The sequence below is a fragment of the Lissotriton vulgaris genome, chromosome 7 (assembly GCF_964263255.1).
Source record: "Lissotriton vulgaris chromosome 7, aLisVul1.2, whole genome shotgun sequence".
NCBI classification, from domain to species: Eukaryota; Metazoa; Chordata; class Amphibia; order Caudata; family Salamandridae; genus Lissotriton; species Lissotriton vulgaris.
The window spans coordinates 1,518,255,310-1,518,281,437 of record NC_141695.1 but is presented as its reverse complement, the minus strand read 5'-3'; the positions used below and the strand labels follow the sequence as shown (position 1 = coordinate 1,518,281,437).

At 45.1% G+C, this 26,128-nt stretch overlaps 1 protein-coding gene across 2 annotated transcripts in view; it reads left to right on the top strand.

Moving 5' to 3' along the window:
* Positions 1 to 25,739, top strand: part of CDK5RAP1 (CDK5RAP1 mitochondrial tRNA methylthiotransferase) — a 206,771-nt gene extending 181,032 nt beyond the window's left edge. For both annotated transcript variants that reach the window (XM_086932386.1, XM_086932387.1), the window contains 3 exons: positions 5,063 to 5,212; positions 8,993 to 9,130; positions 24,955 to 25,739. In XM_086932386.1, coding sequence (XP_086788512.1) covers positions 5,063 to 5,212; positions 8,993 to 9,130; positions 24,955 to 25,035 — 369 coding nt within the window. In that variant the 3' untranslated portion in view covers positions 25,036 to 25,739. The remainder of the gene's footprint in view (positions 1 to 5,062; positions 5,213 to 8,992; positions 9,131 to 24,954) is intronic.
* Positions 25,740 to 26,128: the final 389 nt, after the last annotated feature.

Genomic DNA, 26,128 nt, shown 5'->3' with positions numbered 1-26,128 from the left:
GGGTTCCAGGACTAACAGTAACTGCACTGGAGTCCGTTCGGGCAACAGGGGCCCTCGAGTACTCCCTTCTGTTGCGCTGTACTGGGTCAAAAGCAGTGTGGAACAGCTTCTGCTGGATCTTATAATCCTGACCTCAGGACACCGCTCCCCTCACGACTTATGCAAATCCTGGTGACTGTGAAGATGAGCGTTGCCCTCACCCATTGGGCTCCGTTTAGAGGACACGATCCTTGCAGTATGAGCAGGCTTAGAGGGGGGCCCAGCCAGGCCTCGTCCGATCTCCTGCGGGCGCGGAGGGGCCAGCCCTTGGCCCGGGCACACCCACGCGGCGGGAGCCCTGCGCTGGTCTTATACGCCTCCCGCTGTGCGTGGGCGGCGTTCGCGCCGCTAGGGATGCTGGGATGTGAAGTCCCGGCCGGCGACATCCGCTCATGGCCGGAACCGGGACTGAATACCACCCAATTGACTCCTCTGGTGGTGGCGGCAAAGAATCAGGGTGCAGCAGATCGGTGGGGAAAGTAGCAACACAGAAAGGACGGCTCCCACACCGCGGGAGACCTGCGCTGGTCTTAAATGCCTCCCGGCATGCGTGGGCTGCGTTAGCACCGCTAGGGGTGCTGGGATGTGAAGTCCCGCCCGGCGACCTCCGCTCACGGCCGGAACTGGGACTGAATACCACCCAATTGACTCCTGTGGCGGTGGTGGCAAAGAATCGGGGTGCAGCAGGTAAGTGGCAAAAGTAGCAACACGGAAAGGACAGCTCCCGCACCGCGGGAGCCCTGCGCCAGTCTTATACGCCTCCCGGCATGGGTGGGATGTGAAGTCCCGGCCTGCGACCTATGCTCACGGCTGTACCACAACTGTATTCCACCCAAATTGACTCCTCTGGCGGTGGTGGCAATATTGGCTTCAATATCAACCTCCAGAATTCTATGATTTGCACACTTCACCAGAAACAGAATTGGATTAAACCATTGGTAACACCCCGCCCACCCGCCAAAGACAGTGCTTCTTTTGTGGTAGTTGCATGCAGGGCTGTAAGGTTTTGCATTTACAGTTGCCCAAAGTGAATACCTTAATAAACCTACTATATGAAATTGTGTAGCCTGGTCCATTAACTACTGAGTTTTACTGCCATTTAAATAGGACCAGACTGAGACCCTTGGGTCTACCTGGTTCAAACCGTGTTAAGCCCCACCTGTGTGCCACAAGATTGCTTAGCACCAAGGCCTATTCCTGGTGACCCTTCCTGTCACAGCATCCTACTCTGGTGAGTCTTGTTCAGTCTTCAGTAAGCAAGATGAACACTAATGGCTTTATTCACAAAGGTAGCTTACACTTTTGAGTAGTTTTCACTTTTGAGAAAATGTACTACTTTTTGGCTATTTGTGAATTCTGATTATAAATTTACTCCAGTAATGTATCTTAAATGGCTCCACCAAATGGAATGGCCTGAGATCTATTCACAAAGGTAACTTACACTTTTGAGTAATTTACATGAGTAATTTACTCTTACACGTTTGAGCAACTTTACACTCAGGTTTTGTAAATAGCCAAAAGTAGTAAAGTGACTCAGAAGCGTAAGAGTAACTCACACATCTAAATTACTCAAAAGTGTAAGTTACCTTGTGAGTAGCCCTGGGCCTATCAACTTGATGCAGACATAATTATCACACAAAAGTCTAAATTACCTTTGTTAATCAGACCCTAATACTTTCCATGCTGCTCCTTCAGTTGGGGAATCTAAAAAGATTCATGCTCCAAGTGAAAGGTTTAGCCTTCCAATTTGCTGCTGTATTCATTGAACACTGTATGTCTCTGTTGTTTATACCTAAGCACTTTGGAACTTTGGCGGGTGAGATTTGCCTGCTCTCCATGAGTACATTTGGGCTTCATTTGCTCCAACCACACTTTACAGCCAAGATGTGACCAACTACATCTTTAGAGCTGGCCTAGAAACTACAGTGTACAGTGCCATTGGCTTTAGCATTATTGTTAGGCAACATGTTTGGATGCGAGCTACCTGCTTCTCTGGAGATATATAGGTGTCATTGATGGAGATGCCATTGATGGATCCAGACTCTTTTTAAGAAAAGGCTGATTCGGCTTTGGAGTGCCTTTAGGCTATGGCCTGCTCCCTGGACTACTTTCCTCTGCTCGCCAGTTTCACCAAAATGACTCCGATTTTTAAAGGTACTTCAGGGGATTTGTTTAGCGACTAAGGAATTCCTGATGGCTTGCCCAGCAGCCTGTACTGCTTTTTCGTGGCTCCAGAGGGAGAGGTGGTGGCAACGGCCGTGGCCTTGAGCAGATACAGCAGTCCTCATCCTCACTAGTGACTTAAGACACCAAACTGCTTTAGTCTCCCCTCTAAGGGTCATATGGACTTTTAAGTTGACAGAGTCCGATTTTGCTTACCTGACAGGCATGCAGTTACTTCAAACTAGTGGGTCCTTTAGGTAGTTTAGTTTGATTATGCCCTCCCAGATTTGTCTACCCTATCATATGTTTCTATAGTCTGTGACCAGACATCAATGCTTCTAGCCAGCAAAGTCTAGACACTATTTGACAAGGGTGTGACTGAAGTGGTATGCAAGGTGGAGAGAGGCATAGGATGAACTCCTTATGCTTCTTCATCCCCAGAAGGATGGGGGCTTGAGTCTGATATGAGATCTCTGGCATCTGAACACCATCCCTGGAAGGATGGATTTTAACGTTTACTCACTCAGGTTCTAGCGACCTTGGATTCCAGGGACTGCATTTGTCCTTGGCCTTGCATGAAGTGTGCTTTCATGTCGGTCCTGCAGACATATAGGGGTTTACCTTGGTCTTTTGTGTGGTTGGAGAACTTCCATTGGCTTCCTGGTTATTAATGAAAGTGATGTCAGTGGTCATAGCTCATCTTCACAGTTTGGGAATTCATATATTCCAGGACTTTGATGATGGGCTCACCTCCCTTTCTCTCGCACCATTTGACTACAGTTTTTCATTCCTGTCCACCATGGGGTTCTTCCTCAATGAACCAAAAAAGAAATCATCACTCTGCATAACATTCCCTTTATAGGTGCCATCCTGAACATAGTGACTTTCAAGTCCTGTTCACCTCTGCATAGAGTCCGGGACATTCAGTCTATGATCCCGATCTTCCTAGCTCACGCCTTGGTTTCAGCCCTGATGGTTCTGAATCTTCTTAGTCACCTGGCCATGTGTATTCTACTAGCACCTCAGCTTGTTGGCACATGTGTATATATAGTGGAACCTACAACATTTGATGGACCCAACACAGAGGTTGACTCTTGGAAAATAGTGGTGGATGCCAGATTCCAACCTGACATGCAGCAGACCTTCTACCTATTAGAGCTATGCACTTTCTTTTTTCAGCTCAGTGCCTTTGCGCCTTCTATCAGGGGCAGGTCAGTCTAGGTTCTAAGACACAAGACTGCCATGTGGTATTGCACCATGCTCTCTGAAGATTTGGTTGTGGCTGGTTTGCCATAAGATCCCTGACTGTCTGTTTCTGGTGGGTTCCTTGACCATCCCGGTGGGTGAACTCAGCAGCTATAATCTTGCTGATCACGAATGGCGCTTGTTCCCAGAGGTAGTTCCTGCCCATTTTGAGGCTGAGAGGATATAGAATGGCCGACCTGGTGGCACTGAGCATCTGCCTGTACTTAACTGCCACTTTGTGTGGAACTACTGTCCCGGGAGGGTAGAGTTCTGCACGCCAACCTCCACAATCTACAAACAACTTGATGTAAATCAATTGAGTAACCTTGACTGCCGCCACAGATGGAAATGTTTTTGACTGCTCACTGCATATCCACATTGTCTGTCTACTTTGAACCCTCCTCTGAATGTATCTGTTGTGAGGACAGACAGGTTAATAATCTTCAAGGCAAGCTGTCTGTTATTCTGTTATTTTTTGTCACTGGCCAGCACAACATTTTTGTGTTTTCTATTAAAGTGTACTTATCAGCGCTTTTGGCATTTTTTGGTTTGCCAGATCAGCCCTCTTTGTTGAAATCACCTATTGTGCATTTCTTAAAATGACTTTCACATGTGTTTCCCTCAGCTCTCTTTATTATTCTGTAGTAGTATCTTAATTTGGTCCTTACCTTTTTGAGGTGAGTACCAATTGAGCCTAGGTATATCTTCCGAAAGTGATGTAAACTTTTCCTGTAGGTCAGTCTCTCTCAGGATCTACTCTCTGCTACATCCTTCTAAGAAGGAGAGACTGCACCAGTTGGATCCTAATAGGGCCAGATTCATGGGTACAAAGAAAAGAAAGGCTGTCTAGAAACAGACCTCAGCCAAATGAATTGTGAAAAGGAGAACCCTGAGGGCCTTTGAGCATATTCCAAGTGGGCGAAGGCTGCAATTACGACCCTGGCTAAAGGTGTTAAGTACTAGACATTTGCCTAACTGCTACATGGGCCTAAGTCCATTACTTAACCATGAACTACTACATCAACTCTTGGGTCAGTATGCATGGTCATTTACCTTCTCACTACTGCAGCTCTTTCTGGTGAAGAGTCATCTTCTCAGACCCACCACCTATTGGGCCTTTACTGCTTTTGTTTGATTCATTGGGTGAGAAGCGTGCGGTTACAAGAAAAGGGTACTAATAGCCGGTACTGCTCCTTATGGTGGAAATCTATATAACCGCATATTACTCACTGCCTTCCTCCCTTTTCTGTGGAGTCATCTTCCTATAGTCTTTAAGGTCTCAAGTTTTACTTTGTACAGTGTCAACATCCTCATTTTCAGTCCCTTTGCACTCAAGGGCATCTTGAACTGATGGACCTAAATGCATCTCTGCATCGTCACTTTTGTGTGCCTATTGGGTTTAGTCAGTTTAATGGTGATGGGTCATTTATTTCTAGTTCTAGCCCCCTTTCAACAGCCTCTGATGTGAGTGCCCAGGAATCTGGTCCTGCATACATGGTGTTGACATTGTATATACGGAATGCAACGGTTGTAGCTGTTGAGGGCCGAAAGCCCATAGATTTTTGGAGTAAATTGATTGTCGTCATGCGTTTGTGTTTTGCTGATCTGTTTGTAGAAAACCCGTGCCTATCACAGATTGCAAGATGATGTCCCACCAAAGGTGAAGCAAAGGAGACTTGATGAACTCGTAACCGTCTTCAGACAAGAAGCCTCCAAAGTCAACATGAAGGCTGTGGGCAGCACTCAGCTCGTACTAGTGGAGGGAGTAAGTAAAACCTGAAAACACACTATACTCACAGATTTGATTGGAAGCCCGTGTAAAACCCCTCACAGACAGGGTGTATGGATGTTTAACACCTAAATGTCCTCTTTAGGCAGTGAAATTGACCATAGGTCACAATCTTCGAAGAAGGAAAGATACTAGGCAGTCAGGCTAATTGAGAGATGACCTGGGTTAGGCAGAGAATCGAGCGAGCCCGCGCTACTGTGGAACATCTTTAACCCCTTCCCTGCTCATGACGAGCTCAGCTCGTCATGAGGCACACTGGAGCTGTGCTTATGACGAGCTGAGCTCGTCATAAATAAAGAAGAATAGCAATTTCCAGCACAGAATGGGAATTGCCTTAGCAGCCAAGGTGTTAAATAACATTAACAAAGCCCCTTAGGCTGTCCATCCTTCCTCAAGGGAAGGGGATATGGCTATACCGAGGATCTCAGTGGAGGCCGCCCGCAGGGAACAGAGCTCGGGCTGGTAATGGAGCGAGTTAAAAGAATGCATGAAACGTGCTTGGTTTCACTAGCAGTGCTCGTGGTCTGGCCGAGTCATACATTAACAGTGTAACTTGGGCCTTTGGGGGCGGTGAGTATATTTAATCCCTGGATGCAGGCAAAAGCATTGCTGCACACATCACATGCAAATCAAACACATATGCACTAATCTCACATATAATACACACTTTTTTTACAGTTTTATACGGTACAAACACCACCCGAAGGTATTCAAGCACTTGACATGAGCACCAGCTACATTACACAATGTTGCATTCATAATTTGAACCACAGGGGAAGGAAGTGATTAGCCCAAATTCACAGGATGTTGAGCTGAGGCCGAGACTTGAACCTTGTTCGCTGCTCCGAAGACGGCCGCTCTATTGTTGTAACGCCACATCCTCTCCCACATCACTATCAAACACACATTGCACCTATTTAAAGCTTTTTTATCACCGCTACTCACTCTCATTTATCACACAAAGAAAGATCACAGATCATATGCTCTCATCAGATGTCACATGACACGGACATGTCAGTGGAAACATAACAATAAACAGAAGATGCACGTGCTGCTAATGAATTACCTGCCCTATTTTTGGCTAAACATCAGAACTGAAACAAATGTTTATTTCGATCACAAAGTGTCGTTTATTTATTTTATTTTGATTTAACTCATTTCAATTTTAACTCAGGAATTTTTTTAACCAAGTTCATTTTTTAAGACCTTATGTACAACATAACAACAAATAGCATATATTCAAATATATATTTACAAGTAGAAAATTAGAACAAACAAATAAACATAATTCCATTCATACCATCAGTCATACAGCTTTCAAACCACACTATGTATACAATATATACAGACAAATAACCAAGAAACAATGTGAATTATTTCCAAAATGTAATCAAGTAGATTACAATAAAGCCAAAAACATTTGTATTTTATAAAAACCGTTTGGTATTTTTCACAGTTTATAATATCTTTTAGGCTTGTAGAGTCTACGCGTTTCGAACTCAACTGAAATAATGAGTTCTCATCAGGACCGAGGTCTCTCAATTAGTTAGAGACCAGAAGACGTGTGGATGTGTCCAAAAGATCAACCATCTATCTTGGTCAGAGTGGCCGGATCCCACGTAGGTGTACTAGGTCCGCCTGTTAAGTGCTGTGTGTCTGTGGGAACAAAGGGGCGAGTGAGTCCTCGTGGTGAATTGTAGAGCGTGATCATGGGTTTGAACTAGCCAGGTGTGTGCTCACCTTGGAACCGGTGAGTAGATCTGTTTGTCCGGGGTTACAGCCAGCGCTGGTTATTCTCCATAGATGCGCGTTAGTCCGGATCAGTTTTCCGTGGCTTCTGCTAGGCGTCCTCGCTCTGCAATGCTTCCGGGTCCGCAAAGGCATTGCAGAGCGAGGACGCCTACGTGGGATCCGGCCACTCTGACCAAGATAGATGGTTGATCTTTTGGACACATCCACACGTCTTCTGGTCTCTAACTAATTGAGAGACCTTGGTCTTGATGAGAACTCATTATTTCAGTTGAGTTCGAAACACGTAGACTCTATAAGCCTAAAAGATATTATAAACTGTGAAAAATACCAAACGGTTTTTATAAAATACAAATGTTTTTGGCTTTATTGTAATCTACTTGATTACATTTTGGAAATAATTCACATTGTTTCTTGGTTATTTGTCTGTATATATTGTATACATAGTGTGGTTTGAAAGCTGTATGACTGATGGTATGAATGGAATTATGTTTATTTGTTTGTTCTAATTTTCTACTTGTAAATATATATTTGAATATATGCTATTTGTTGTTATGTTGTACATAAGGTCTTAAAAAATGAACTTGGTTAAAAAAATTTCTTGAGTTAAAATTAAAATGAGTTAAATCAAAATAAAATAAATAAACAACACTTTCTGATCGAAATAAACATTTGTTTCAGTTCTGATGTTTAGCCAAAAATAGGGCAGGTAATTCATTAGCAGCACGTGCATCTTCTGTTGTTTATTATTAGCTTGTGGCAAGCTGTGCTGTTGGGAGCCCAAACCCAGTAGTTGTTGTTCTAGTGGAAACATAACAGCAATTCTCAACCACGTCACATATGCACACAAGGACAGTTACACAAAGATCATGAAGGGATATTATCACAACAGATGCACATATATTGCAGATACACGCATAACCACAACACAGATATTTCAAAATGAAACACATCGACATGCACAAGTGCCGCTTACACAGCATACATTTGCATGCATTCACAATGCAAATCAATAAATAATCATTACCTTAATATTATTTAACCTCATAGCCTATAACACACACATCATAGGAAGAGACGATAATAAACCACACACACAGATAAAAACAGATGACTCCCACCCCCCATAGATCAGACACCTATGCACATCCTGCATCTGTCTTACACATCCCAATCATACATCATAGAACGTGCACACACAAACACGTTAATATGTATTATGAAGAGGCCGTTGCAGAGATGCCAGGCCTGCTAAAAGCCAGTGTGTGAGGCATGTTTACAGTGTGGGCGGACACTGAGGATCCCTTAAAAAAAACACAAAGCTTGGGTTACACTGGGCGAGTCCCTATTTCGCTTGGAGTTCTACATTAGTCTCTGTGCCATTTAAACTATTACATTTAAACCTCTCTCTCTGGTCCGTGTTGCTTGCCCCTTCCCCCTTCCCCCTTCCCCCTTCCCGCCACGCAACAAAAAACATTGACAAAGCCACATAACTAACCCATATGCAAGAGCTTTTTGGCTTTGACAATTTTGTTTTTACCCATGTTGCACAGCTGTGCACCTTGGCCGAAAGTAAAGAAAAAACACGCTATGACACTGCCAGAATTTACGAGTATTAGCTCTTTTGTATTTTTTTATTTTGTTTTTTACTTTCAGCCATGCTGTGCAACATGGGAAAGAAAAATTGGCAAAGACAATAGATCCTCACATAGACAAAAGCTTTCGGAATTGCCAATGCTGGTTAATAACATATCTATATGTTTCAATGCAGCCTGTTTTCCTTAAAGGATCCCGATTCTGCAAATAAGTCCGTTTGCGACCGCTAAATAATTTTGTCCATATGGCCTTTGTCAAGTGTTGTATGAGTATTTCTGTGCAGCTCAAATTATATATCTGTTTCCATAGAGAACTCTCTCCTGTAGTGTTGTATGGGGATGCATAAATGCAAAATGCAGCATTCAAGTGTGTTGCCTTCCAGACATTTTATCAGGCTTGTTCTCTCCACAGCCCAGCAAACGCTCTTTAACAGACCTGTGTGGTCGAAATGATAGCAATCTAAAGGTGATATTTCCTGATACAGAGGTGGAAGATCAACACTCAGGAGTTGCATCTCGTGCTAAATGTGGGGACTATGTGTTGGTAAAGGTAAATAAATATGTGTTATCTTCTGTCCTAATCAGTATTCATTTCAGTTATTTTTCCTAGTACACTTTTTGTAATGTTGGTTTTTGACAGCATTTTAATACCCCAAATTTCTCTGTGAAATATGTATCTTATTGATGTGCCCAAGAATGGACCTGTCGCTTAACACCTTCGCTGCGGCGGCTATTCCGCCGCAGCGCTAAAGGGGCGGGGCGGCCGCGCGGCGGCCGCATGCTGGTGACGGAGCCACTCCGTCACCAGCCGCGGTTGAGCTATGCTGGTGACGGAGCGGTTCCGTCATGACCCGCCCCGCTCATTAAACCTGCAGCGCAGGCGCGAAATCAGCGCCGCGCAGGCGCGGCGGCTGGGCCATGACGGAACCGCTCCGTCATCAGCACAGCTCAACTGTAGCTGATGACGGAGCGGTTCCGTCATCAGCAGGGGAGGGGTTAATCACCTTCATAAGCCATTGAATCGGTTAACAGTATAACTTGCTATAATATAAGGTAATCTGCTGACTAGACAACTCAGATTTGTTTTACCAAGTTAGGCAGACGTTGAGTATATTGCAAAATTCATACTTGTTTGTGGACAGTGAGTTATTTTTATTCAACAAGACGTGATAAGGAGTCACGTTTTGCCCTCACTGTGTTTCTCTATTTTGACACATATGAAACATCTTAAAGTGGTCAAAAATGTATGTGGATGGAGTAGTATAGACAGATGTTTTTTCAGGTTTTTGCGTCTAAGGTATTTATACATCTTCCAAGATTCAAACTTATGTACACACATTAAAAGAGGGAGGAAATATCCCTTTCTAAAGCCAGTCTCTATGCAAAAAACTTTGAATTCAAACCTGCCCACCTTGCACAATAATGATTTATCGTACAACTCTCGGAAAATACTGTATTGTTCTCCCTCAGGACAAATTCTCAATTCACTACCATAAAATAAATGTAAGATCAATTAGCAAGTAAACCTAGACTCAGACATTGATGTGGTTTCGCACTACCAATGTTTGATTGCCAGAAAACCCCTCAAATTTGTTATGAAATCGTTTGCCAATAAATATATTTTAGCTAGCAAACTTCATCCCTTGTCTCTGTCTTTATGTTGATACTAGTTAATGAAATTGAGTAAAAATCGCTCAATGGGTTTCAACAACAAATCACATTCTTTTAACGTAACAAAGTGGCAACCTTTGCTCAAACATAAAGGATCTCTTTTGGTTCTAAACCATTGACATTTGACAAAACTGTGACTATTAAATCTGCATATCATCTTTAAAATAAACAAATGAACCCACGCAGTTGGGGTAATTTTGCAGTTAATGGATTACCTGTAGCATCCTGTAATTCCTTAAAGGTCATGGTACATTTAAAGCTTCCTATCCCAGAAAATGAGAACACATTTTGTCAAAGGAACTTATTAGTTGCCCCCCCTTCCCATAGAGTCAAGCCTCATTTAAACCTCGTTTTCAAAATATTATTCACGGAAAATGTCTGACACAGACAGGTTTTTTTTAAACAGTTGTTTCTCGATGACTTCCCTACCATATGATCCAATTAAATTCTGCTGTTGAAATTACTCTGTCATGAGCCCTGTACTTCTTTTTGCCATGGAACCCAAACTACACTCCACTGAGTGTAGTTTGGAGTGTAGCCCAACAAGGCTGAATATTACTGGTGCTCGCATGCAGGGGGAATTAGTCCCATCTGTCTGGAGTAGCCAGTTACTTTGGGGTGGGGTAAAGGTTCAGTTGCATATTGTTTACCATCAGCAAATATGATGGATTGGAATGTGGTCCAGGGTAATTACTAGTTGCTCAGATTAATTTGAGAATTTTGTTCATTATCTTTTTGTTTTTCTTATGACGACACCATATGTGCAACAGATATACAATCCATTTCAATTTCCACGACTGAGTTTAATTCAAACATTCTAACCCATGTTTTTTTTGTTGTTCTCTTTTTAACTACTTGCCACCATTTCTATCAACACTGGTTTGTTATCATCCACCATATAAGTTATGTGTGCTGTTTGGTGTTAACCCTACAGAGATTTTTTTGGGAAACAATTATTACATAAACACAAATAACAAAGTGTACTATCAATTCAATTTCAATTTCAAAGTCTTTATTTCGATTTTTAGAAAAATCATAAGACATCACCATAAAACATTTATAACAATGTTAAAAAGTAATATTTAAAAGTGAGCAGCAGTATTTAAAACAGGATAAAAAACAGTTAAGACAATTGAAACAGGAGACAAGGTTTAAAAAAAATATATGCAAGACAGCAGCTTTCCTACAGAAGGTATAAGGCAAGCATTTACAGGGGAGAGCTATTGGGAGAGTTTCATCATGTTGGCTCTAATCACCCAAGCCCATCCCAAATACTTTGCCACGGCTACCACTATAGCTTGTTCCGTGTCCGTCCTAAGAACCCTCAAGGCTGCCATAGCTACCCTGAACCCCAGGTTTTTACAGATGGGGCTCAGCCACTTTAGTCTTGGGTTTCTACAGGACGGGCATACAAAAAGGAAGTGTGCAGTTGTCTCCATCACTTCAGGGCAGAACGGACAATGGCCTCCACATCCACGTTTCCAAGTAGGCATATAAAATCCCAGGGGTAGGTAAACCACCCCTGAACTGATGGTATAATTTTCTTTCCAGGGTGCTTGTGATTAAATCCCAATATGGCTCGAAGGTCGGGGTCGTTTTGAGCTCTAAGAATCATGATGTTAAGGTGTTGTTTCTCTGGGACAATCTCCGCTGCTCTATGTGGTTCCAGTAGGCTTCTTTTAATGACTTCTTTGAGGGGAAGACCACAGAGGATGGGGATTTTCATAAGGACCTCATACCCATAGCTACTAAGGATAGTTCGAGCTCTTTAAACCACGAAATCTGGTCAGAGGTAGTCATAGACTTGACTTCACTCAAAGCCTGTGCATACTGTGACAGCTCAGGAGTCGTCCAAAGACGGCGCCAGTAGGCTATAGGCCGAAATCGAGCCTGATCCCTAATATTCCTGCTGCCTGTATCGAGATACAAGGGGATCAAGGGTGTGGATTTGGAAAGCCCCAGGAGCGCTTGGAGGAAGTTGTTGTGTGCCACAGCTAGAGGTGATAAATCACTGAAGCCCCATAATTCTGCTCCATATAGGATTGAAGCCCCCACCCTATTATTATAAATTTGTAATGCAGGGGCAATAGGCTTGGATTTAGATTGTTTGTGCTCTCTGAGCAGGACACCCGCCAATTGTGAGTGCTTCAAATTCATGTGGGGTTTCCAGGAAATGTTCTTCCCTATTGTTAGGCCTAAGTACGAAAATGTATCTATTTGCTCTAGGGGGGCTTGGTCCAAACTAACCCTTCCCCTCACGGTTTTGTTCCTATGGAAACCATGAATTTAGTTTTGGATACATTGATTACTAAGAACTGATCACGACAAAAAGCCTCAAAAAAATTTAGGGCGTCTTGCAATCCCCTTTGGGTTCTCGACAACAACAAAGTGTTGTCTGCGAACATCAGAAGGGGAATATGCAACCCTGCAATTCTTGGCGCATCTGTTCGTTGTTTATCAAAATATTGAGTTACTATGTTGATAAACAAAGAGTTTGGCATTCTTTAACCAAGGTTCCTGAGTCGGACAACACTCGACTCGCTGGAGGCTTATCAGGGTCTCCTGTGCAGCAAACTTGCTTTTTTTTGACTAGGAGAGACCACCCGTCAAGCTTTGCTTCATTAAACTAAAAATACGGGTGCGCACTCCGAGTAATATTGACGGTTAGGTTCAGGATACGTTCATATATACTGAACTTTGATCCTTTTTAGACTAATTGCATCATCAATGAATACTAAATTAACGGCCATACTCTCACTGATAGGAGGGAAGGCTATTGTATATGAGGAGACATTACCGGGTAACATCTTCCCGCCGCATTATCGTGGTCGCTTTAATGCAGTTGTCCGTGCACTTACTTTTCCTTGCCTTGAAAGAGTCTCTGTGAGACGAAACACGTGTCGGCGATGTGAGCTGTGAAGTTGCTATAAACTATTGGTGTTCAATAAAAGAAGTTTTGGAGGAAATCACCTTGACTTGGATCTCTGAATTTGGAGTTGTATGAATACAAATATGGACATTGTACTAACTATGATTATGTACTAAACTTTAAAGAAAACAACGGGTTTTGGACTTTAAATATAGCCAGATGAATCTTTATGGCATATATTAAATCAACATAAACATGAGTGCTAGAGTGGCTTGCTATCTTTTTCTCTTGTGATTGAGACATTTGTGTCTTGCTGACATCCCTGGTGGTGGGTGTATATCAGGCCACAAGAGCACCCTTCTTTAGACAATACAACTGATTCTTTTTTTCTACATATACGTACTAAAGAACTACTCTGAGAAGAATAATACTGTATGTGTGGATGCTTTCCCTCCTCTAGGGGAACACTACCATCAATCCTTTTGCTTGTAAACAAAGAGAATAGAGTGGGGGCCAGGACACACCCCTGCCTGACTCCTGTTCTGACCATAAACTTGCTCGTCACATTGCCCTGCTTCCCCCATCGTACCTGAGCATAGTTAGTATGGTGGAGCCTAACAACGATGTTCAATAATGCTGGTGAAAGTCCCAGCAAGCGAAGGGCCTGCCTATAATTTGGCCCAGGGGACCAGGTCAGAGGCTGTTTTTAAGTCAATGAAGGTGGCATAGAGCGACCCTCCTCCCAGGGTTACAACCTTTCAATGAATAGCCGCAAACCTGATGGCCTGATCGACTGTACCAGTGTGGGAGCAAAAACCGGCCTGCAAGGGTGTCAGAATGGTGTTGTCCTCAATCCAGGATTGGAGTCTGCCCAAGACCAGTCTTGCCACCACTTTCTGGATACTGTTGATCAGGCTAATGGGCCTATATTTGTTGGGGAGGGAGCAATCCCCTTTTTTGAATATTGGGATTACCTCCCGCCCATGTTTTTGGCGGGGGTGCTCCACTAGCCACAGCATTGGCCAAAAACAGTATGTAAGAAGCCCAAGTATCTGGATCAGATGTAAAAAGGTCTGCCGCAGTCTGGACCCGGAGCTTTCCCACAGGGGACGCGTTTCAGGACTTTTAGGACTTCAGTTTTTGTAAATGAGACATTAGGTACTAGAGTCGATTCCATTAGAACAGTGGAATCACTGGGAGGGCCTCTAAATTGAGTTTCAAAGGGAGAACATTGTTTTCTGGAGCAGCAGAGGTATTGCCCTTATCCCATTTTAGAGTGTGCCGAAATCTCATCATGTCCCTGTATTTACTTGCCTCCAGCAAGTCCAGCCAGTATTTGTCCTCCCAAGCAGTTCGGGCTAGCTGTTGGTGCTCTCTGTATAAGCATCTGGCCAGTCTGATAGCTGGTCCGTCATGTGACTTAATAGCTCTGGCCAGGGTCTTATACGTCTTCCTGCAGGTGCCATTGTACCAGGAAGTTCGTCGGGGTTGGGGTCCCTTGCTCTGCGTCTGGGGTTTGATGAAATATAACTTTAGATCCCCAAATAAAGTTTTGTGTATCCTAGTGATCGCACTGTTAATATGCTCCTGTGAATCGCAGGCATGGAGAGAGGAAAGAGAGTCACCGACCAGAAGTTTCATAAAGTTACTGGTCTCTTCATTACTATTAATATGCTGCCATCAAACTCTTCTCATGTTGAGAGAACGAGTTCCCCTGTACTAGTTTTGACTGGGCAGTGAGAGGTTGTGGTCATGGGCTGGAGTTTAAGATTCAAGACTAGGGGGTCATGATCGCTTTCACACCTTGTAAGGACCTCCATGTCTATCAGCGTAGGCCAAAGGGGCATACTTAGGATGATGTATGCGACTACTTCTAGAGCCTGAACTAAAGGTATTTCTGGACATTCTGTCTGATGTTGCCCTTCCATTTACAGCGCTGAGGCTTTTAGCTAAACAAAGACCCTTGAGGTGCAAAGCAGCATCCGTCCATTTCTTTACTGGCGGGATTGAGAGCTGGGGGATATCCCACTTGATGTCCTCCTCCCATCCTAAGTCGGCATCATCACTGTCCAATATGCAATTAAAGTCTCCTGTTATAATAACATTGCTTAAAATGCCCAGAGGTCCTAAAAAGTTTTCTAATTCTACCATTGCTGGTGAAATTTTTTCACCTGGAACCCCTCTAGCGTAGACATTGATCAGGAGGAGATCTAACATTCCCTTCCTTTTAAGCCTTAAGACCAAAATGTTTGGGCTCTCAAGAGTAATTTCCTGGACAGTACAGCCCCTGTCCTGTCTAACCCATACGGTCAAGCCTCCTGATGGCCTACCCCTTTTCCCAGGGATTGCTTTCTTTGAGTAGTTGAGAAACCCTGGGAAGAAAATGTGCATTAATGCCCAGGTCTCTTGGAAGAGCCAAATATCACAGGTCTCAATAAACTCTGCCCAGTCGGCAGAACCAAGTCTTGAAGTGAGACCTGCAATGTTCCAGGAGGCCATGGTGAAACTGTGCTGATTTGGTGGAGCTTTAAGCGGTGAAGTTAAACAACCCACCCCTTGGGAGTGGTTTCTCTCAACTGTCCCACCCTGTGGACTAGTGCAGTTGTCGGGAGCTAAAGGAGCTAGGAGGGGGTCGATTGAGTGCGAGTAGGTGGATTCCTCAGTTAAAACATCCTCGTTTGAGTTAAATAGAACCTGAGAATCTTCCCCATTACACAGTTTGGGATTCCCTGAAGCATCTTCGCCACAACCAGTGAGGACACTAGGGCCTGAGTACAGTGGAGCGGGCATAGGCCAAAGATCTTTTTTAGGACAGCCCTCCTCATATGGGGGCCTCATTTGAAAGGGTTGGTTGATCTCCAGTCAATCAAGCTCCTCTAGTGTCGATAGGGGGTCGAACCTATTCCTCAGGTGGATTGTCTCTTTCAGAGAAAGGGGCTGCAGTTGTAAGGCAAGGACCTGACCCACCAAATGAGCTAACATTATTCCTCGAATGCCCAATATCGCCACTATAGATCAATTTGCTCTTTGAATAGAAATAAAAAGTGTACTATTACATGGACAAACTCTCTCGTGCGTTATTTTACGAATCAGGGAAGTTGTACATTTTGATTGGTTACTGGTATGCATAAGGGTTACCTCTTAGTCAGTGCTCTACTCTGGCAATTTAATCAACTATTGCTGTCAACCTTTCTTTTAAACTAGTTTCATTATTCTTTGTTTCCATCTAGTAATTCAAGTCAAGTCAAGTCAAGATTTATATAGCGCGCTACATACCCATAGGGTCTCAAGGCGCTTGAGGAGGGGGGGAGTTACTTGTCGAATATCCAAGTTTTAAGTTGTTTTCTGAATGCTATGTGGTTCTGAGTAAGGCGTAGGTGAGTGGGGAGAGAGTTCCAGGTTTTAGCTGCCAGGTAGGAGAAGGATCTACCTCCCATGGTGGCTTTGTTGATGCGAGGTACAGTGGCAAGGGCTTGGTTGGAGGATCGCAGCTGACGGGAGGGGGTGTAGAAGGACAGTCGTGTGTTGAGACATTCGGGTCCAAATTCGTAAAGTGCTTTGTGTGCGTGGGTTAAGAGGCGGAAGGTAATCCTCTTATTTACGGGGATCCAGTGGAGGTTTTTCAGGTGTCCAGAGATGTGTTCTTTACGCGGGATGTCTAGTATGAGCCTGGCTGAAGCGTTCTGGATGCGTTGGAGTTTTTTCTGGAGTTTTGCGGAGGTTCCGGCGTATAGGGTGTTTCCATAGTCCAGGCGGCTCGTGACCAGTGCGTGAGTGACCGTTTTTCTAGTTTCGGTGGGGATCCAGCGAAAAGTCTTTTTGAGCATGCGAAGAATGTTGAAGCAAGATGATGAGACGGCGTTGACTTGTCTGGTCATCGAGAGTGAGGAGTCCAGAATGACGCCCAGGTTTCGTGCGTGGTCCGTCGGGATGGGTGCTTTTCCAAGGGCCTCTGGCCACCAAGAGTCATCCCAGGTGGAGGGGGAGGTGCCTAAGATGAGGACTTCTGTTTTGTCCGAGTTAAGTTTCAGACGGCTGTGCTTCATCCATTCGGCTACTTCTTTCATTCCTTCGTGTAAGTTGTTTTTGGCGGTGTTTGGGTCTTTGGTGAGTGAGAGGATCAGTTGAGTGTCGTCAGCGTAGGAGATGATGTTGAGGTTGTGTTGGCGTGCGATGGCTGCGAGGGGGCTCATGTATACGTTGAAGAGGGTGGGGCTGAGTGAGGATCCTTGTGGCACGCCGCAGATGACTTCAGAGGCCTCTGACTTGAATGGAGGGAGCCGGACTCTCTGAGTTCTTCCGGTAAGGAATGAGGTGATCCATTCCAGTGCTTTTCCTTGGATACCGATGTTTCTGAGGCGCTGTAATAGGGTGCTATGACAGACTGTGTCGAAGGCTGCGGAGAGGTCGAGGAGGATGAGCGCGACTGTGTCTCCGTTGTCCAGTAAAGTTCGAATGTCGTCTTTTGCTGCAATGAGTGCGGGCTCAGTGCTGTGTTTGGCCCGGAATCCGGACTGTGAGGGGTCGAGGGATTTGTTGCTTTCGAGGAAGGTGGCGAGCTGGTTGTTGACAGCTTTCTCGATGACTTTGGCCGGGAAAGGAAGAAGCGAGATGGGGCGGTAGTTTTTGAGTTCGGTGGGGTCAGCTGTGGGTTTTTTCAGAAGGGCGCTGAGTTCTGCGTGTTTCCAGCTTTCCGGGAAGGTGGCGGAGTTGAGGGAGTAGTTGATGACGTCTCGGAGGTGTGGAGCTATGATGGAGTCTGCTTTGTTGAAGATGTGGTGAGGGCATGGGTCAGTTGGGGATCCTGAGTGGATGGAGTTCATCAGGCGGATGGTGTCCTCAGTTGAGATTGGGTTCCCGTCGTTAAGGATGTTCAAGGGGGGTGAAGGTCCTGCAGTAGGTTAAGTGGGTTGGTCTCCGGGTCGGTTGTCGAAGCTGTTGTGAATGTCTGCGATTTTGTTGTGGAAGAAGGAAGCTAGGGAGTCGCATAGGGCTTGGGAGGGGGTGATGTCGTTGGAGTTGACTGATGGGTTGGTAAATTCTTTGAGGATGTTGAATAATTCCTTGCTGTTGTGGGCGTTGTTATCTAGTCGGTCTTTGAAAGCGGCTTTCTTGGCAGACCGGATTAGTTGGTGGTGTATGCGGGTGGCGTTTTTGAAGGCGTCCTTGGTGTTGGTGTTTGGGTCTTTTTTCCAGGTTTTCTCGAGGGAGCGACAGAGTTTCTTGGATTTCTTAAGATCATCGTTGAACCAGGAGGCGTTTTTCCTGCCTAGCTTGGTTTGCCGTTTTTTCAACTGTGCTAGGATGTCGGCGCTGTTGGATAGCCATTGGGTGAAGTTAGTGGCTGCTTGGTCGGGGTTTGAAGAGTGGACAGGAGGGTTTTGAAGGAGCGATGAGGAGATCTGGTCGACGGTGAGTTTGTTCCAGTTTCTACGCAGGGTGGGTTGAGGGTGGTTGTGGATTGTGGTCTTATTGTAGATAAAGTGAACGCAGCTGTGGTCCGTCCAATGAAGAGCTGTGGTGTGGCTGAAGGAGACATGTTTGCTGGAGGTGAAGATAGGGTCGAGTGTGTGACCTGCAATGTGGGTGGGGGAAGTGACAAGTTGATTGAGTCCGAGGTTGGCGAGGCTGTCCAGAAGGGTGGTGGCGCTGTTGTCATTGCTCTTTTCCAGGTGAAAATTGAGGTCTCCCAATAGGATGTAGTCCTCGGAGGGGAGGGCGTGTGGGGTGATAAAGTCAGCGATGTCGTCATTGAATTGTGCACGGGGTCCCGGGGGCCGGTAGAGGAGGGTGCCTCTGAGAGTGGTCTTGGGGTCGGTGTGGATCTGGAAGTGAAGGTGCTCGGCGCTGGCAAGGTTGACGTCTGAACTGGTTGAGATGCGGATGGAATTCTTATGGACGATGGCGATACCTCCTCCTGTGTGCTTGACGCGGTCTTTACGGATGATTTTGTATCCTTCCGGGATGGCAATGGTGATGTCTGGGGCTGAGGAGGCGTTCATTCATGTTTCTGTTAGGAAGGCGACGTCCGGTGAGATGGTGTCTAGTAGATTCCAGAGGTCGATGGCGTTTCTGTGGATCGAGCGGGTGTTGAGCAGGATGCATTTTAGGTGGTTGGTGTCAGGTCTCTGATTGGTGTTGGAGGATGAGGGGTTGGTTTTGGTGCCGTCGAACTTGCAGGAGTTGCAAGAGAAGGGTCCATGGGTGTGTCCAGGAGCGGCTTGGACGCAGTTGGGGGAACGGCCGGCGTTAAGGGCTAGGAGGGTGGTGGCATTGTAAGTGATGCGAGTGGGCTGGGCATTCCGGGAACCAGGGGGTCTGGCGCTGGGCGCGGTCCAGGCGCGGACGGGCGTAGACGGGCTTACCTTTGGCGCACCTTCGGCGCGACTGGGGCGCGACCGCTGCGTGTGGATAGTGGAGGGGGAGGGGCGAGGGAGGGTCAGCTGGGAGGCGGGAGCGGGGCGGAGCTACGGCCCGGGAGGCACCGTCACAAGATGGCGGCAAAAACAAACGGAAACACGGGGCGAATGCGTGTCAACAAGCAGGCAGGGATCCACACAGCAACAGCAACCAAAGCGGAGCTCTAATTAAATTAAGATTAAAGCGCTCCTACAATAAGCCAGCACGAACACCCAACAGAGATTCGGCTCACACAGAGTGGAAGCGCGATCAAAGCATCAAGACCCAGGCACCACTTACAACGCGCTGCGAGTATGCAGTAAGCGCTACGCTTATTGGTAAGCACAAAAACAATTCCAATGTTATTAAGCAGCCCAGCGCTGTGATATCTCAGCAAATGCGCTGCGTTTTGGAATGTGCAAGCAGAGTAATTTAGGTCACAAAGCAGCCAAGCGCTACTATGATTATGTGAAAGCGCTACGTTTTCCAATGTCAGAGCAAAGCAAAGAACGTTACCAAGCAGCCCAGCGCTACGGTATTCGAAGGCCAGGGAAGCGTGGGGGAGCGGCCGCTGCTGCTGTCAAAAACTCTTTAAGAAGCATTGACAAAGCCAATAGGTCTGGTGTTGCCGCTAGCCTTTTGGTAATACTTGTTGTTTTGTTTTGGTATGGTTTTTGCAAAACCTAATTGTTCAGGAAGCTGCTGGGCCCTCATTAATTTTACAAATAGAAACCAAAAATAACTGACTAAAAGCAAAAGTGTTTTGGTGGTCTTTAAAAAGTACTCATTACCATGGTACACCCAGCACTGAAGGAAACTAACTTGTGTGTGGATGTGCTCCTTGTGAAAGGACGGTACAAAAGGGGGTGGTGATGGACGAAGCATCTGAATCAATCAAACACTCACACCCAGTCAAAAGATCTGGGTTTAAACCATCACCGTTCTTTAGCCCACTCTGCCACCCCAGTTCAGACATGGCTATATGCAAATCAGTCTGACCCTGTGCCTCATGGGAACAGTCCAGCCCGAACTGCCAAGCCATCTCTTCCCTGGACCGGCATTCCAGCCATCTTCAGCCCGGCTTGCTTGAATCCAGTGGCAAAGTGAGCAAGGGACTCACGTCTGAGCATACCCTGCCACACTTATGGCGGCCAAAAGCGGTACAAAAGGGGGTGGTGATGGACGGAGCATCTGAATCAATCAAACACTCAAAAGATCTGGGTTTAAACCATCACCGTTCTTTAGCCCACTCTGCCACCCCAGTTCAGACATGGCTATATGCAAATCAGTCTGAACCTGTGCCTCATGGGAACAGTCCAGCCCGAACTGCCAAGCCATGTCTTCCCTGGACCGGAAACAAGCTTCCGAGGACCGGTTTCTGGCATTCCAGCCGTCTTCAGGTAAGGCCCCACGGGCCTCTTAGCACACACACTCGCACTGGAGAGGAGGGGCGGGCACAGGCAATGTGCCCCGACACCCCCCCCCCCCCTCTCCTTTTCGGCCACTCACCGGAACGGCAGACTCTGATTGTGGCTGGAGGCCGCCTTGCTGCTGTCTTCACCGGCGGGACTCAGGGGAGCCTCGCCCCACTGTGGCACTCCTCCGGCGGCCGGTATACTCCGGGGCTCTCCCTCGCTCCTGGGAGCCCTGGGGGGAAGCTCCTTAGTCTTCCCGTTGTCTCCTCGTCCCGCCCCCGGCCTACCAGACTTCCTGTGCTGAGGGCCGCCAATGGCAGCGCAGCCCTTGGCAGGGAGGCGGGCACAGCGCCTCCTTAGCGATCTCCGGGCCAGCGGCGGTGAAACACGGGCTCCCTCTTCAAGCTAATTATAAAGTTAGGTGGGCACTCGCTGGGGGCAGCAATCCAGGGGGCCAATTCCGGGTGGGCACCGGCTAAAACAAATAAAGCGCTCCCAAGCGCTAGTGAAAAAGATGCAGCGCTCCCAGGCGCTAAAGAAAAAATAAAGTGCTCCCAGCGCTTGTGGCACAATTACAGCGCCCCTAGGCGCTATGAGGAAAAAGCAAAGCGCTCCTAGGCGCTTGGAGGCCAAAAGAAAGCAACAAAGTCCTTTAGTAGTCCAGGGGCTGGGCAGGGCCCAGGGAAGCAAGCCTTCCCCTGGGCCCAAGCAGCAGCACGCCCCTGGCAGGATTCAAGTTGGCAAACAAGAACACTTTCAGAGTGTCACAGCACCCTTTTTATACCCAAAATCCTTTGTCTAAAGGTGCAGGGTGGGGGCAAAACCAGGCGCAGCTGGTTTGGGAGCACCCTTGATGTGCTCAGCCACCCCTCCCATTCACTAGTCAGGATAGGGTCATCAGTCGCACCACAGGGGCGGAGCCAGCATTGTGAGGGGAAATCCCAGCCCTATTCAGGACCCAGGTGCACACCTCCCCAGCCATCAGCATGCTAATCCCAACACTCACCACTGGGCAGACCCAGCCAGACACTTGGAGCCAGGCTCATCAGCCAACTCTAGCCAATCACGTGCCAGCACTTTCACTACACACGCACACCCATTTCTAGAAGTGGCACTTCCACACTAGACACATTCATGCCACATACATCATTACTCAGCATTCAATCTCACGAGTTCACAGATACCAAACCCTGCACTCCCCACACATCAGGAACTACCATGGTCACACATATTCCCAATGCATTCCTATGGGAGGGCAGGTCACTCTCACACATACACAGAGAGTTCACGCACACGTTACCACAGAGAAAGTGCGCAGAGACCTAAAATCACCAACACCCGGTTACAGAAACAGGCTAGGCAAAAGCAAAAAGTTTCGGGGTGAACCTGCAAAAAGGGCCAGGTCCAACAGATCTAAAGAAGATATCTGTTTGGTATTGACTACTAGGCTCATCTTTGAGAAAGGAAGCAAAAAGAAGGAAAGGACTGAAGGCGGACCTAAAGGATGACGGGAAACAAAAACTGAAGGAAGAAGGACAAAGAAAGAAGGAAAAAAGGAAGGAGCGGAGGGAAGCAAAAAAGAAAGAAAAGGAAGAAAGGAGGGAAGAAGGAAAAAATAAGGCAAGAATGAAAGTGAGAAAGAAGGAAAGACAAGAAGGCAAAAAAAGCACAGAAAGAAGTAAAAAAAGTAAAGTGGATAAAAAAGTAAAATGCAAAGAAAAAGAAAGTGAAGAACGCAAAAAGAAATAACAAATAAAAGAAGGCAGAAAGAAAAAGGAAAAGTAAAAAAAAGAAATAAAGAAAAAAAAGGAAAAAAGTCAAAAAAGAAAAGGCTAGAAAGAAAAGAAGGAAAGAAGGCACATAAAATAGACTGAATGAAAGAATGAAATAAGGCACTAAAGACAAAAAGAAAAGGAAGAAGGCAGCAAAGAAAGATGGATGGAAAGAAAAAGAAAGAAAAAAGGCAAGGAAAGGAAGAAGGAAAATAGGTAAAGAAGGAAAGATAAAGGGAAAGAATAAAAGAAGGTAAAGGAATGAAAGAAGGAAAAACAAAGAATAAAAAAAGAAGGAATGGAGGAAAGAAGGAATAGAGGAAGGAAAAAAGGCAAAAAATAAAGAGGAAGGGAAGAAAAAGGGAAAAGCAAAAAGAAAGAAGGAATGAATAAATGAATGAACAAATGGAAAGAAGGCAAAAAGAGCGAAGATGGGAAGGAAGGAAAGTGGATTCACAGTATTAAATATAGGGTACCAAAATCCAAATTAAACCCAACGTTTTAAAAAAAAATAAAACAGTTACAAGTGTGCTGCACATTTAACCAACAAAAGTTTGTTTTTCTTCCTTGGAAAAGTTCATCAAAGAACTATTGGTGAAACCTAGTCCAGGAACACAATATTGTATGCTGCGAAACAGCAGCGGTCCTCTTTAAAAGAAATTTGCAATAGCATTGAAAGGAGACATGAAGTGATAAGATGGAATGTAACCTGTGCTCACTTCAAATGTGTCCTACTATCAAATCAGGCAACATTGTCAGTAAAGGCAAATCATTATGTTGTGCACCTTGAGAAAGAGTAAAATGCAGTCACTCAAAGTGATGTTAACCAGAAGCTTTAGTAGGCTGGCCCATCACTCTATTCTGTATGCTGTAGTGGGTGGAAGCAAGATGGGAAAGACACAACAATAGTTAAATGGGTGAAGAGAACTGTCTGAGAGCCCCCTTAAGCAAGTGTGTTATACATATTATTTTAATACAATTAAAAGATCTTGGCTAATGCCAGACCTAACATTGTGTTAGGCTTGTACCCCCAAACATATTAATAAATTTGTCCTTTTTTGGCTGTCGAGGCAATCTGTTGGGTTTTGCCTTCTTAACCCTAACATTTAACTATTCCTAATTCGACCCATGACCTTCAAGTGGGGTGTGTCCAAAACTTTGCATAGATTTGTTTGTCACACCACATTCTACTAGATGTAATCCTAGTCTCCAACAACTTTGTGCTTGTGACTTCCCTCAATACTCTTAAGTTTTATATTTATCTTAATTTACTATGGGCCGATGTAAACCAGTATGCAGTTTGAGATACAGCCGATGTACAAGAAGTCGCATAGCAAATTGCCCGTTCTGAGGTGGCAAAACTAACTGCCTACTGAATATTAATTAGTCAGATTGAGACACCCTGCGATTGACTGGAAGGGACAGTTAGTAATCATGAAAGGGATATGCGCTGCATTAAAACAAATCCTGTTTTGGGCGAGATGGGAGGGAGCAGGCAGGTTTTCCTTACTCCTGACACCTTCATGCCTCCTCTCAAAGGCGGATATTTCTCTAATCCCATAGGCAAGAGATTCAAATTCCAAATAGTTTGTTATGAGGTAATATAGGTCACCCCACCTACCATATTCTCAGACTTTAAAAAATTAGATGTAAGTCAATTTCCCAAAACTTTGAAAACCCTTTGGGAAATTAAAGGAATTTAAATACAGCAGCGGCCGGCACAGGTAAGCGATGGGAGCCGGGACACAGTGCGGCAGGGGGGGGGGGGGCGGCCAGACAGCGGAATATGTGTTATTTATTCATTTAATTATACCTATTCCGTCGTCTGTTGATTTGTCCCTGCTCCCACCCCACCCCGCCCCGTCCCACTGCATTTACCCAAGCTGACCGCCGCTGTTTAAACATACATTATTATATACTAACTCCAATATTCAAGGTTTAATATTTTGATTATTATCTTTGTTTCTATTCTTATTCCTGTTTTTTGGGGGATTTAACTTTCAAATTGAGCGCTATGGTTTATGGTTGTTTGGTTCTTTTTTTTATGGTATGGTAAAAACATACAAACTTGTATTCCATCAAACATATGCAGAGTGATTTCCCTGAACCCTGCACTGCTGTTATTTCGTGTTTATTTCCCAGCCCTAAAGTGCAGGGCTGTCACCTATGACTTATCAGGAACTTGAAACCAAGAGACAAGCAAGCCAGTTACAAATGTAAACCATCTTTTGTGGTTATTTCCTTGCAGATAACCGGCTCCAGCTCCCAGAGTCTTCGGGGAGTTCCTATGCAGCGCTCCTCCTTGAGAAGCTCCCACGCCTTTCGCTGATCATAAAGAGCAGTTAGGAATTAATGAATGGTGATTAAAAAAAAGCAGGAGCTGGAGGAAAAGAGCCTGTGAGGCATTTTGAAGAGAAAGGAGAGCGAAACGCAGTGATCTGTGGAGATCCAACCACACCATGGAGGAGTAAACCGCTTCAGGACACCTACAGTTGCCAATCGGGGATGTTGTATTTTGGTCATTTCAGTTTGGAAAGTGCTGTAATTTTGCTGAAGGCCAGTGAGAGTGTGGTTGTAATTTATGGAAGAAACTCAAACTCAAGAAAGTATACCTTCAAATTTCTACTCAAACCAGCCTTTTTTTTCTCACACCCTTTTTTGATTCTCTCTTCAAATCCTCAGAAAACGGACATTCACAGGCTTGACACATAATACCTCTGTGACCGCGGTCCATTCTTTGCACCCATGCCTTCACAAAATGTTACTGCGTTATTGAATGAAGTATATCTCGATAACACACAGGTCATTACTCAACTGACTAAGCTAAATTCCATGATAGTCGGTTTTACCCAATTTTGACATGCCGTCAAGTCCCAATTTATTTACTTTTTAACAAGTATGCTAACAATGCAGTTCCCCGTTATGGGATCTTCGTTACATAAATGAACTTTCCCTATCTCCATTGAGATGCAGATGTAATTTAAAACAAAGAACACCCCCCGCCCCCTTAAAATAAAATAATTGCTATTTGAAGTCTGTTTTTTAAATTTTATTCTTTATTCTTGTAATAAATGTGTTCATTATAAATATCATAAACTCATTAGAAGAATAACAAAATAACAAGCTTTTGCAACACCAGTTGGGCTGGCATATTTTAGGTGTGGGCTGTATGTTTGGATGCTTATACAGAAAACAAAGTCAAGCACCTATATGCACACAGGTAATACCCAGTTGTGCACACCCATACAGACATACAATAATGCAACATACCTACAGGTGCATTTAGACACAGCTGGATATGAGTTAGATGTTTGAATGGCTTGATTGATGTTTGAGTTGCTGTGTACAAGGATGAGTCGATGGTAGTGTGGCTGCATAGAATGGTGGGTTCATTACTAGAACCTAATTGTTATCATCAAACT